Raw genomic sequence first — 13,542 nt, forward strand, 5'->3', positions numbered from 1 at the left:
CGATTTTGCTTTTTTGTTTTCCCCCCCAGAGGGTTTGATTGTGACAGAGCTACAGTTGTGACTCACTTGAACAGTGTCTGAACTCAAAGCGAAGGTGGGACCCCCTGAAACGGTCGATAGGGATGGGCAGCTTGACCATCTCGCTCCAGCGAGGGCTGTTGTTGTGGTAAAGAACGAACGAGCGATACTCCGAGGCGCTCGGCTCGCCGGTGCCCAAGCTGATGCAATCCTGCAGAGGGAAAAGAAGCATGGGAAGAAGGTCAGGCTCGCTCTTACTCACAAACTGATGATATGGGACATGAGAAGTGATGCACGTGTGTGTCATACTTTGAGCGTGTCCCCGTCAGCGTAGAGAACATACAGGGTGACTTCAATGTTCTTCTGGACACTCTTGCCACCCCTCTCAAACTCCCCTCGTTCCAGGGTCAGATACAGGTCATTGCGTGTATCACCTGAGGCAATTAAAAGTTTGGAGATGCTTTGTTTACAGGCAACTGCACTAATTTTACACATTCATCCCATAATATTGAGCCTCTTATAGCTCCAGAGGGAGCTACAACTGATGTTCTTTTTTTTTTTTAGAAGATGTAATTAAAAAGTAAACTGGATTAAAGCTACATTAGGGAAGTAGAACCTCTCCCAAAAAAGTAGACCGTGAAAATGTCTCCTTCATCTGCTCCACACGTGAACTCCGTGTGGTCAACATGAATAAATAATCTTTGTGAATCACATTCTACGCCACTGTTCTTTTTAATTCAAGATGACCCTGCTGAGTGGAAGCACGCACTGCCTCATGACTGCCTCAGCACCTTTTTGTAAGGTCAGTGTTTATTGAGACAAAACATCAGAGGCAACACTGGTGAAAGATATTGCTGTTATTTATAAAATCTGATTATTGTTATTTCTATCAAAGCCATTTCCTTTGGGACAGATGACTCACAAGGAGAGATATTGAGGAGGTATTTCAAGTGAAGCAGAGAGAAGCAGGAGCGGAGAGGAGAGGAACGAATTATAGATGGTCAGTAGAAACAAAGAACCACATCGTGAACGAATGCTGTACTCCTCTTTACAGATTTTCTTTGTCTATTTATTGGTCACACATGTTTTGGATGACCGAAATAGTTTTATAACCTTAGTAAATCTGCAACATAGTTGAAAATATCAGTGTTAGTTTACCCATGTTAGATCATCAATTAACTGTGATAAACAAATTTTTTAAGCTAGCTCCAATTTCACAAGCCACACTGAGGCATGACTATTCACCTAAACACAACCTGTCTGACAACATGGAGTAGACTAAAATATCTAAAAACAACAGCACACCATGCCCCAGTCTACAGAACATCAAGAAAAGATGACAATGTCATGAATACCTATCAGTCTGGAAAGGATTACAAAGCTATGAAGGCTGTTAAGATACAAAAGGCTATTAATCTAATAAGAGAAGTCATAGAAAAGAGGAGAGCCTTCCCAGGAGTGTTTGACCTACCAACATTAGTGCATTGACAACTGATTCAGGATATTACAAAAGAACCGAGAACACCTGAAGCTCTGGAGGCTGCAGTTGCTCCAGTTATTTAAGGTCAGTGTTCGTGACTCAACAACAAGGAGAAGACTGTACAAAAATGGCCACCATAAGAGAGGTCAAAGGCAAAAACCTTGAGTTTGTCTCTGTCTAATATTTACCAAAAAAATATTGTGATGACTTTTCAAGACTTTGGAAATATTATTATGTTGACTGACAAAACAAGGAAAGTGCAGCATTTTAAAAATGTTGCATCTTGCATAGCACTTCAGAAAAAGAACATCATTGGAGGAAGCTGATCGAGCAAGAGAGATGAGACAGTGTGGGAGACAACAACAGGAAAAAGAGCCCACGATATCATATCTACAGTCTAACATAGAGGTGGCTGTATGGTGTTCTGGGCCTTATGAAAGATTTATTGTAAAGACCTGAAGGCAGTTGTTACACCAACTAATCTTTGGGTTTAGGGATCAAATACTTTTTCACAGCTCTGTAAATAAGCTTAGCAGCTGAGCTATAGCTTTGAATCTCATGCATTGTTGGAACAAAATCTCCATAAATCTAAACCAAACAATACAAGTTACTGTTTCCAATTATACGTTCCTCTCTGCAGACCTCCGTTTCCTGCTGTTTTCCCCAATTCTGTCTTATATCTCTCCAGCTCTATCCACTTCGACATTCAAGTGCTTCCTGTTTACCAGCATCTGTGACCTTCCCCTCCTTCCTTTCCTCTGAGCCATCTGGCCTTTTGGTTCTCCCTCCTGTCTGCACTCCCTACCCCCTACTGCTCTTTGCCTCTTTACCTGGCAAGATGACATCTGGGAAACCCAGTTTGCGTGTGAGTGCCAACGCCCTGTTGAACACAGCCTGGTTCTCCCGTCTGATCTGCTCCAGCTCACCTCGCAGCAGCTGCAGAGAAATGATGAGGCCTGCAGAAAGTGGCAGCAGGGGGTTTTAGTGGCCACATGTGGATGTGGGAGAGTGAATGGGAGGGTTGAGGAAAGAGGACAAATAAAGATAAGAAAGTAAAAAATTGAGGAAGATAAAACAAGAACAGAAATGCAGAAAGAGGTGGGATTTTAAAAGGACATCGGTCAGGATGTTGGGGTAGAGAAGAAATTAGCCATAGAGATGCGATCAGAGCCAGAACAAAGAGAGGGGAAAATGTTAAGGTATTATCAATTGTTGCCATATTCTTAGAGAGAATATAATTATTAATTTTAATTAAAATTTGAAATCATTGAATATTTGCAACTGATCCCAGATCCACGACGCACACATGGCAACCACTTGTCAAAGAGAAGGAAACCAAATCTTTAAGTACCACTTTTACTCTAAATGGGAAAATTAATTACACCTATAAAGAAAATGTACAAATGGTAATGTAGAATAAAGAATAAACATAGGCACAACTATTTATAATATCAAGCTGGCTGGTGATTTAAAGGTATGCCAATGCAGCAGATGTGTTATGACTTCCTTTTGCTACCAGCATTATAACCCCCTGCTGGTAATTAGAAAAAGCACAGGGTCAACGAACTCTTACACGGGCTTCAAAAAGTTCAACTGTGTCCATCTACAACATAAACTCTATGATTTCATGTTTTTAAATGTCGATACTTGGTTGTTAATCAACTATCTGCTATGTCAGCAAATATCCGAACTAAGTGTTTTTATTAGGACAGCTGTTTTTCTAAATAACTACTACAGTAGTAGTTGTCAGGGTGGTTATAATAAAATAAAAGGTTTACAGTTTCCCAAATGTACAGATTCAGTTTGTTCTCTATAAATATGATTTAAATCAATATTAATCTCTTCTGTATTTTTACAGTGTGATAATCTCAGACTAAGCCTACAGGTGGAAAAATGTGCACAGTACCTCACTAATGAGTCAAGAAATGTTTCCTAACAATAACCTAGAAGGTTTGTGATCAGAAAACACATTTACCATAATTGGTGCTGGGAGCTGAGTACTTGGTGTTGGACTTGCGGATGATGTTCTCGTGGACCTGGTACCACTCATTTTCGTTGTTGCAGCTGGGGAGAAAGAGAGTCGGACAGGGCTGTTTACAGCTCACCCGCTTCTAAATCCAGATGGAGGTTTTAGGACTGTGTGCATGGGGACCACATGAACAGCATGCGTCCCAGAGCAGATTTCCTCCTGGAGAAAAGGTAGCAGCAGGGGGAGTTGCTATCAAGCAGCACATTAGCCCAAATGCACAGCTCACTAAGCAAACCTGACAGCCAGCTCTCTACCAGCCTTTTTCATTACTGAGGGCCCAAAGGCCCCTGGGAAAGGCACGAGGAAATGCACAGACTGGAGCCTTATAGGAGCCGACAGTTTGGAGGCAGCAGCACTGAATCACTGCTTACTTTTTTAAAAGGAGGAGCTCTTCATGTTGCCGGAGAAATCCAATAAAGACATAAGCTCTCTGTTCAAGAAATCTTTCTTTCACACGGAGCCGTGGTGTTGTCCTAATGCAACTAAATGGAATAAGTGCGTGAATGACCTCTGACCCACAGAGGAGGCAACAAAGTGACATTCAAGCTGTTGACTGATGAGAAAATATGCTGAGCTTGGTGTTATGTTGCTTTGTCCTCTAACTTTGCTCAATTATCTTTCTGTCACCCCGTTCCATCTCTTTGCCTCTTCCTCTCCATCTCCCTCCTCCATTTTCTTGGCCGGTGGAAAGGAACAGCTATCTGTGGCGAAGCCTAACAGCAGAAGCCAGATTCACAACATGCCAGGTGCCCTATATCCAACCCAGGGCGAGGAGCTATTGATTTTCCAAAGGACACTTCATTATCATTCCGGTCAAAACACACCAGAACCAACACTGAAGAAACAGGCTTTCACACACACACACAAAAAATCCACACTTATGCATTAATTACTGCGGAGAGTTTATAACTTTTATTTCCAAAAGGACACACAGCCAAACTGCAAAGCGAGCCAAGCAAACTTGAGAGGAACAATATTTTCATCAGGGATATCAGAGAAAAATAAAAGCAGACAAGTAGCTTCAGTGGCATACTCACGTGTAAACTTTGAGTACAAAGTCCTTCTCCTCTTTGAGGTCTGTAATGGTGTGGAAAACATCGCTCATAGCAAGCACGGCACATCCATAAGGTCGTCTATACTGGACGTGTGGCGGGCCTTTCTTTGAGTCATTCAGCAGCATACGACCTGGAAACAAAACCAGGAGACAGTGCCTGAGAGGAATACAACAAGATCTTAATCCTCCAGAAAGTGATTTTGTTCTTTGTATTTACCAGTTCTTATTACATGTGCAACAATGTACAGGTCTCTCTTCAAGTCTTTACTGCTTAGGTCCTATGGGGGAAAAAATTTATATAATATATTGGATTATCAGAACAGGAAATAGTAAAATATTCATTCACATTTTATCACATTACAAAATCAAACTTCAATATTTTATGTGACTAACGCAGGAACACCGGCCAAATGTTGACAGGGCAGAATCCTCAACATAATTTGATCTAGAGGACCCACCTGCAAATATCATCTATAGATTTAACAAGTAGGCCAAGAATGAATTCCCTATATAGCCTGTTTAGCGATATGTTTCGACGGTAAAAGTTGAAAATGTATTGTAGGGATTGGGTTATTTCCCACTTACTCATTTGATGGTGTACTCATACCCAGTGAACCGTGTTTTTAACATGCTGTACAAGTTAACGTTAATTTAAAGTCAAACTTTGCTCATTCTTGCTAACTTTAGCTCAAAATTCTGAGATACATATTGTCTAAAAAATTAAGAGCTCTGAGGCCCTCTACTGGTCTGGAGGCCCTAACTAAACATGTTCACTTATCTCCTCAACCACCTTTTGAATGTAAAAAAAAAAAATATGGCATGTAAATATATTATGACAAAATATGATCAATTTCAAGATCAGGGAACATTTTCACAAGGCATCAAATGTCAAAATAGAAAGTTTCTCACCGTAAAGAGTGCACAAAGGCGATCAACTTTCTCTGGATTCTTTGGTCCTCCATTTTTATTCAGTTTCACCATGAACTTCTCACTGCAAGAGAAGCCAATTCACAGTTTCAGAGAGTCTGTCAGCCACAAAGTGCCTAAGTCAATCTGCTGGACTGAGACAGCGTGTGTGTCTAACTGTGTCTGTCAGCTTATGCACACATACAGTGGGTCATTGGAGGCTGCTCTATTAGCATTGGGATTGGTATGTGTACCTGATTTGTTTGGCTTCACGAGAGTCATATAGAGAGAAGAAGACGTCTGCGTCTTCACTGATGCTGTTGTAGGTGAAGCTCTTCAGATTGATGAAGAGGTGGTGTGACACGGGGATGCGACAACCATCACCATGACGCTGCCTCATGCTGTCACCCTGGTAATTAAGAGGAAAGTGACCGCTAACAAGTCAAGTTTATGCCAAAGACAGTCAAACATTTGAGCTTTTTATATGATGAAATAAATAAATACATGTGTATTTTCTTTTCTGCCATACTGTACAGTGAGTTTTGCCCAAATTAGCCATTTAATTAAGCAGCTACTCATGGAAACATGATACGCTCTGATTAAGGACTTCTTTGAGCAGCGATGCACCAATCAGTCAGAAAGTTTTCCCTTGATCAGCTATTTCTGATGGAACAATCAGCCTCTTTTTCCTGTTAAATACATGCATAAAAACGGAAAAATTCAACCTCATATGGTTTGTAAATGCATCATCAAACTCCTTGTTCTTTGGTTCACTTTGATTTGAGATCAGTAAAAACCATCTAAATGTTAGAAAAACATGCTTTGATGAATAAGTGGTGATAATCAGGCAGTTTTTTTTTCATTTTACAAGTTAGTTTGTACTTCTTAAAGAACACAACTGACAGATATGGGTCTAAATATAGAAAAAAATAAAATTTTGTGCAACAGTAAGCCCTATTCTGTTTTTGAAGAATGTATTGCTTTTGTTAAGCAAACTGTTTTAAGTTTTTACGCACTGAGATTCATACATACAGTGAAAATACATACTATAGTATGAAATTACATACTGTATGTAATGACATCCTAATCTTTCTATTTTCCAGACTGGAAAGATATAGACATGAAGATTTAAAGTCCTACACATATGATTGCCTCTATGTGCAAATCAGAAAATAGGTCAGAGTTCATCAAATTGAGCTGCTCCGAGTTTTTGGCATCCTGAGGTGAGTTCTTGCATCGATTCTGTATTGGCACATTATGTGTGATGTATGTCATGTAACACAGCTGTGATGTTTGCATCACAGGGTTTTTAAAAATGCCCAAAAAAACTGTGGCACCTTGACTTTGCTGGGGTTCAAATTGTATTTGCTGCAGTGTAAAATATGTAAGAAGGTGATGCTTCCTATTCAAGCACAAAAAAGAAAATCAAATGGACAAAAATCTGAATTTGCAGGTCAGGCCTAAATTCTGAAATTATTTCCAGTAAGTACTTAATGGTGCAACTTTAACTTTAGGGATGCTGTCTGGTTATAAAGAAAGGACTATATATTTTTTTTATTTATTTATCAAGAAACGACTTATTCTTTGGGGCATCTTAATTAGCATTTTGCAAAATGCTAATGAACTAAAGAACCTGGAGCATCTCTTTTTACTTTTAATCATCAGTGCTTGCATTTAATAATTAAATGGAACATATCTTTGCATGCATACAGAACTTAAAAAGAAAATTTAAACCGAAGTTGAAAATCGATGGACAAGGCTGACTGGTACATCGACATTTTTGTTTTCTGTTTTGCTTTGATTTTTATAAACGACAACAATCATAAACAATAAAGCTTTCTTAATTTTACTTTCGTTTCACAGTATAAGGTAGATTTAAGAAAAAACACCTAACAGCTTAACATATTGCACCATGTTTGATTTGCGTACACAAAACGTGCAGCAAAAGCAGAAAACTGAGATCACAATGCTGCATATTGCCACAAAATGCTCACACACCAGAAAAATTTAGTGGACAAACTATTCACAGTTGGGGGCATGAACTGGGGCATATGTGATCCCAGTGGGAATCAATGCCCTCACCCTTTGGTTTGAGTAACTCAGGGGCCACCAGTAATATGCTGCAGGAAAAAAAAAACTGAAGTCTAGAAGTGATATGGATATTCTTTTGTTACATATTCTTTAGGAAAACAGATTTAAAATGGGAGTTGAGAAGAGATGAAGAGGATAAAAAGTGTGATAATTTGATAAATAAAGAGCGTTAAAAACAACTGTACCTGGTTTGTGCTTTGCTGACCACAGTGTCTGCTGGATACATGCTAAAAAAAAAAGTACATTTCAAAGGAAAGAAGTGTTAGATCCCTCTATTCAGTTTTTACACATCCCACACAGCCCTGAACTTATTTACATTACAGCAGCCTCAGAAGCACTATAAGGGCCTGATGATGCCTCTCTCGATTCTTCAAATCTGACAAGATTTCACCTACGTATGCTGCACAACGGCTACACTAGCGTTCCTGCAGAGCAAAGAGAAGCCCACACGAGGCGAAACGTGAGCATGTGGGCAGGGGAATAGGACAAAGCCGGCATCGCCCCCACACATACACTCACAGGCGAAGCGTTCTCTGCTCGGCAGCCTGAGAGAACACCCATATCCGAAGAGGCGCCAAGGCCTTGTGCCCTGCCAAAGACAAGCTCACTTTCATCACCAGAGTCAGGAGGCTTTCTGGCAACGAGCAGCTACACTGTTGTTTCTGCACAGAGCATTTAGTGCACAAACATTCTGCGTGTAAAGCTGAGAAACATGGCAATGGGATAATGGGAGGCTGCAGGGCAGTTGGACAATGTTTTCACCAGCATATGGAGCTGCAGCTACTGACCAGAAAGGATCTCCCTCCTAGATAACAGTCTCCAGCAGAATTACATTAGATTTCATAACATCTGTGCTGTAATGTTTCTAAAATTGGGTCTGCTTCAGTAAGTCTTCTCTCTCTCTTTCTCTCCCTGTTTGTGTATAGGCTTGGAAGTCCCACATCACTACAACCAAACTACATTGGAGCCGTTATTTATTTATAGAAGCGTGTCTCTCAAGCGGCTGTTGGCTTGGAAAATATGTAATTTATGTTTAAAAATGTTTATGTGTGGGCTTTCCTATACTATACCTCCACTTGGGGCTGTCACTTTGCGTTATGTCTGCATTCACAGCAAACCATCAAACTTGCGAGAATCACATGCATGCAATAAAGGCACAAGCTGACAGAACATGAGATGGCTCCGAAGACAAAATCGTACTCTCACTCTCTGTCTTTTTTTTTTTTTTTGCTGTTGTTTTTGAGTCATCTTCTTATGGATGGTTTGATAATCAGTATATTCACACATCCCTAGACATCCAACAACACTTTCCTGTCTGAAAATCCCAGTGGTGCAATAGCACAAAGGTACACTGTAGGTACAAGAGCTCATAGTGTGCTAGTCACTTAGTCATTGCTATAAATACACTTAATGCAAGCTGCAGGGACACTTTACCACCATTTCAAGAAGCGGACATGTATTTGAGACATGTGAAAGATGAGCAGTAATTTTTACCAGTTTGTATAACTCTGACACGCTGATCTGATCCGGATCCACCATTTCAAACTCTTTTCTGGGAACGAGGTCGAGACCGAGGTGCCTGATGAAAAATAATCAAAGGGAAAAAAAACAAAGAGAGAGAGAAAGAGAGAGAGAGAGAGAGAGAGAGAGAGAGAGAGACAGAGACAGAGAGAGACAGAGAGAGAGAGAAAAAAAGCACATTACAGGTGTTAGACATGTTCACTGATAAGGCATGACATTCTGACCACCAGGCTAATTGTGTGTTAGTCCCTCTTTTACAGTAAAAGCTATACTAACATCCAAGAAGTGTGCTGTAGTGTCTGGTGAAGTGAACAACTTAAGACTTCATGGAAATAAACCTGGGACAGTATGTAAATTTAATGGTGCATTAACATTCATATACAGTCTAAGTTTATACAGCATAATGAATTTCCTAAAGTAGGCAAGATCCTGTAGCTTCAAAGGCTTAAATAATATCTATATAGACGTTACCTTTTTTTTTTACCTTTCTTTAACCATAAAATCAGATCAGAACTATTCTCTGATCCCTGCTCATTGCATACTTCAGCAATGCTACAAGCAAAGTATGACACATCACAGACTCTGTGACTTTTTCTGCTCTTTCAGGCACTTCAGTTGGACAAAAGGGTGTATTAATGTACAATCTTATTCAAACTAATGCTCCTGAGCTGAATCCCTCATATCTTTTTTTTCTCTCTTACAGATCCCTGAGAAAGCTCAGCTGGAGTTTGGAGAAGATGACTGTAAAGTTCCTGCAGGCGGATTTGCATTGACTATAAGCAGCTTCAGAGTCACTGATCTTCTAAATGACCATGAAATTCCATCAGTGAGGTACCGCCACACACCCACATCCTGCGCTGTACATCACCCCGCTGCCAAAATATAAAAACTGATTCTTCTGGAGCCAACAATTAGGAACAAATGTTTACAGTCGAGGATGCCGTCAATTTGCCACACTCACTTGATTAAACACAGTTGTTAAATAAATTATTACTCACTCGTTTCCCCAGTCCAGCCGTACGGTGATGTGCCTCTTGATCTCGCGAGTCTGGTCCTGAGCGAGGTGGCCCTGGATGAGCTGCCGACGCAGGTCGATGAGCTCATTCATCACATGGCGCAGTTTATGAAACAGATCCACCTTGTGTTTCTATTAAAGAAGCCGAAGACGGCTCAGTTAAGACATAAACAAGTTAACTAAGCTAACGAATGGTAGCAGGAAAACTTTAATTATGTAAATTAAAGTTTTCCTGCTTTAATTTACATAATTAAAGCAGGAAGACAGTTAAGCCGTCTTCGGCTTAACTGAGCCGAAGACGGCTCAGTTAAGACATAAACAAGTTTACTAAGCTAACGAATGGTAGCAGGAAAACTTTAATTATGTAACAGCAGCGGGATCACTATATAATGTAAACTTACCCAAAGAAGTTTTTACTTTTTGGCCACACTTAAATGCTTTCGACCAGAGGTGCCACACTAATTTATTTTTGGGCCATGTCAAGATCGCGAATGTCCTCAAAGGACAGACTGTATTGTTAAAAGCAAACTGTTAAAATATTAATAGACTACTCTGCACCTGATGAGTACATCTTAAAATTGAACATATTTTAGTATTGATGTAATTTGGATAGTATTTAAGCACTAAGCTATAATCTTGAAATTTCTATTTACGTGGCTCTCTTGACACTAAAGGGCCACAGAAAAACTTATGGTGGGCTGGATGTGGACCCCGAACCTTGTGTTTGAAATATGTCCTATAGACCGACAAACAAATGTGTTAGACCAAGATAACCTGCACAAATAGCATCCTTTTCACGTCGCTTTGGAAGAACTTAGCCCACAGTCATTTTTTGACAAAAAAATTACTTTTTGTCAAAATATCACAAACTGTAACCTGTTGAGTTTGCTAAAAAGTGGGATTTATACTGTAATAATGTTGTTTTGTTCAGATGAGACTAATGTCAATGTTTTGCAGCGGCAAACATTCAAAGCTGCTGAATATTAATTCACATGTGCAAATCGACACCAAAAGTACTCAACAAACACAAAATCAAACCTCTGTCAAGTATTTAAAGTTTTTTGTTGTTCCATAGGGTGCCATATTTAAAGACACTGTATATCCATAGTTAGGTCTCTGTTGTTTAGCTTATAGGTGATAGCTTCTAAGTAGAAGGAAGAGTCCTGTTTTGCATGTATGAATGAAGCTGATACTGGCAACAACATGTCGGTATCTAAGTAGGTCTGTGTCCACAATCAAGACAATAAAGCCTCATTTAAGATGCTCTGATCCACTCCTCTGCCAGCATATGTAAGTCCTATAAGTCGTATAACTGTGTTTTGAGCCCACAGGTTTTGTTAATGAACTAATTAAGCAGAACAAACTTCCCTTACATGTCTGCTCTGACCTCAACATAATTTCATCATCATTTCTCATAAACCAAGGACAACACTTTTAATTTCTCTATGTTCTGTTTTCCCTAATGGTACGTCAAGCCACATTAGCACCCAGGTTTGTTTACATAAATGCAAAGATTAAGTGCTCCACAATGGCCATGTAAGTTTAATGAGGACAAACACCGCATGTTCTCATAGGCTGCTGGCTGGTGAAAACAAAGAAAATTGTCAGGGTTGATGAGTCCTTTTGGACCTCGCTTCTGTAGGGCTAATTACGCACTTTGTAAGAAATACGCAGTTATGCTTAGGTCATTGCTCCCTGAAGTAACACCATCAAACCTAATAGGCAACAGTGAGGTGAAACCTACAAACATCTACGCAGTGCAACATCCTATTATTATGGATGGGACTGTGGCAACACGGCCCATTCCACTCAGGGGGTGGGCACAAAACAAGCACAGTTAAATCAAGGCTTCACATTAGTCAAGCTTCAGTGGAAGTTACATCATCACACCAATGCCTCCGGCTGCTTAGCTGCTCAGAGCATGAGCAGTCCTCAGTGAAAGGTTATGTAAAAACTCAGAGCCAGCTCTGCAATGTAGCCACTCAGCTCCAATCTCTAAACCCCACCAACCACATCTGCCTGCCCCCTCGACACTTAGTGGGATTAAAGATGCTTTGGTTTCCCAGTAATCACTTTTTCCCCCCAACAAGTAAAGCCTGACTAGAGTCAGTAGATCTTAAGAGGATGCAGTAGCTGCATGAAGCAGCCCAGGATCAATCAATGCCGGAAAGACGCACCATGAAATAGGACACGGCGGCCATTATCTGCCCAAACACGAGCTCTAGTCCCATGTTGTAAATATAGATACATATTTTTCAGATATTTATTGTAAAGAAAGTTCAGTCCGTTGGTCAGATCAATATGCTGTGAGACGGAAACTTAAGGGACTTCCACTGTCATATTTTATGTAAATACCTAGTTCTGCAGTTTAGGTAAAGCAAAACGCCTCCATCAGAACCCCCTATCCTGCATAGAAATGTAAATTACACAACAATTTATGCAGTTTCCTTGCCCTTGATGTTTTAGCTCCCTTGGATATCTGAGTAGAGTTAAAACTGCACTCGCTGCTATTGTTTTATGCGCTTTCTTTCGCAAAATGTGCTGTAACACATAGCTACTGACCACATAGAGCTGCTTCCACAGAATGCCCCATTCCTGCAGCGTAGAGGTGGTCTCTGTGATGATGGGATCCTCCAGAGGCACCACTGTCTCACACAGCCTGGAGTGAAAATGGAGAAGAAGGAGAAACAAATTTGTTAAATTACACATTGCTCTTCACATGCTGCGTGTTATGACTCCAAGTGTTCCAATAACATAGACATAAATGGTAATAATTGGTGAAGAAATAGGGCTGCACAGTGGAGCAGCTGGCAGAAATGTTGCTTTGCTGCAAAAATGTCGTGGGTTCAAACCCCCGGGACCGAGACCCTGGGATCTTTCTGCATGGAGTTTGCATGTTCTCCCCATGCATGAGTAGATTTTCTCCAGGGATTTCGGCTGCCTCCCACAGTCTAAAACCATGAATGCTTTAGACTGAATTGCCCTTTTATGTGCGTGCGTGCGTGCGTGCGTGCGTGCGTGCGTGCGTGCGTGCGTGCGTGCGTGCGTGCGTGCGTGCGTGTGTGTCAAGATACAGTAGCCTCCAAGTTATAGTCCTTAAGCTTCTCCACTGTTGCCACAATACAAACTTCAGTACATTTTTTATGTGGGAAACCCTCTGAAGTACAACCTTATGAAGTGATAACAATACAGGGCGGATTCTCAGCTCCAAGGTATATAGCTCGCTCTACACTTAACTGAATTACGAACCTCAAACAACATCAACAAACATCTCTGGTACAGGAAAGAAATTAGCTGATGACAGATTTTCTACCTGTAGTGACTAAACATTACACAAAATGCAACTTAGAGGAAAAGAGATTTTCCTGACAGCTGTCTGTGGTGCATTCAGGTACATTTGAGACAATTTGACTTAAAGATGTATTATT

The 13,542-nt window shown here is 40.5% G+C and overlaps 1 protein-coding gene across 1 annotated transcript in view; it reads right to left on the reverse strand.

Moving 5' to 3' along the window:
• The window catches only part of LOC103467511 (dedicator of cytokinesis protein 3-like), a 61,506-nt gene that overhangs the window by 31,086 nt on the left and 16,878 nt on the right, over nucleotides 1–13,542 (reverse strand). The window contains 12 exon segments of the mRNA XM_008413955.3: nucleotides 67–229; nucleotides 328–452; nucleotides 2,329–2,454; nucleotides 3,474–3,562; nucleotides 4,565–4,712; nucleotides 4,799–4,859; nucleotides 5,491–5,572; nucleotides 5,742–5,896; nucleotides 7,764–7,805; nucleotides 9,073–9,157; nucleotides 10,098–10,246; nucleotides 12,677–12,773. Coding sequence (XP_008412177.2) covers nucleotides 67–229; nucleotides 328–452; nucleotides 2,329–2,454; nucleotides 3,474–3,562; nucleotides 4,565–4,712; nucleotides 4,799–4,859; nucleotides 5,491–5,572; nucleotides 5,742–5,896; nucleotides 7,764–7,805; nucleotides 9,073–9,157; nucleotides 10,098–10,246; nucleotides 12,677–12,773 — 1,322 coding nt within the window.

This window comes from Poecilia reticulata, chromosome 7 (genome assembly GCF_904066995.2).
Source record: "Poecilia reticulata chromosome 7, P_reticulata-male-v2, whole genome shotgun sequence".
NCBI lineage: Eukaryota > Metazoa > Chordata > Actinopteri > Cyprinodontiformes > Poeciliidae > Poecilia > Poecilia reticulata.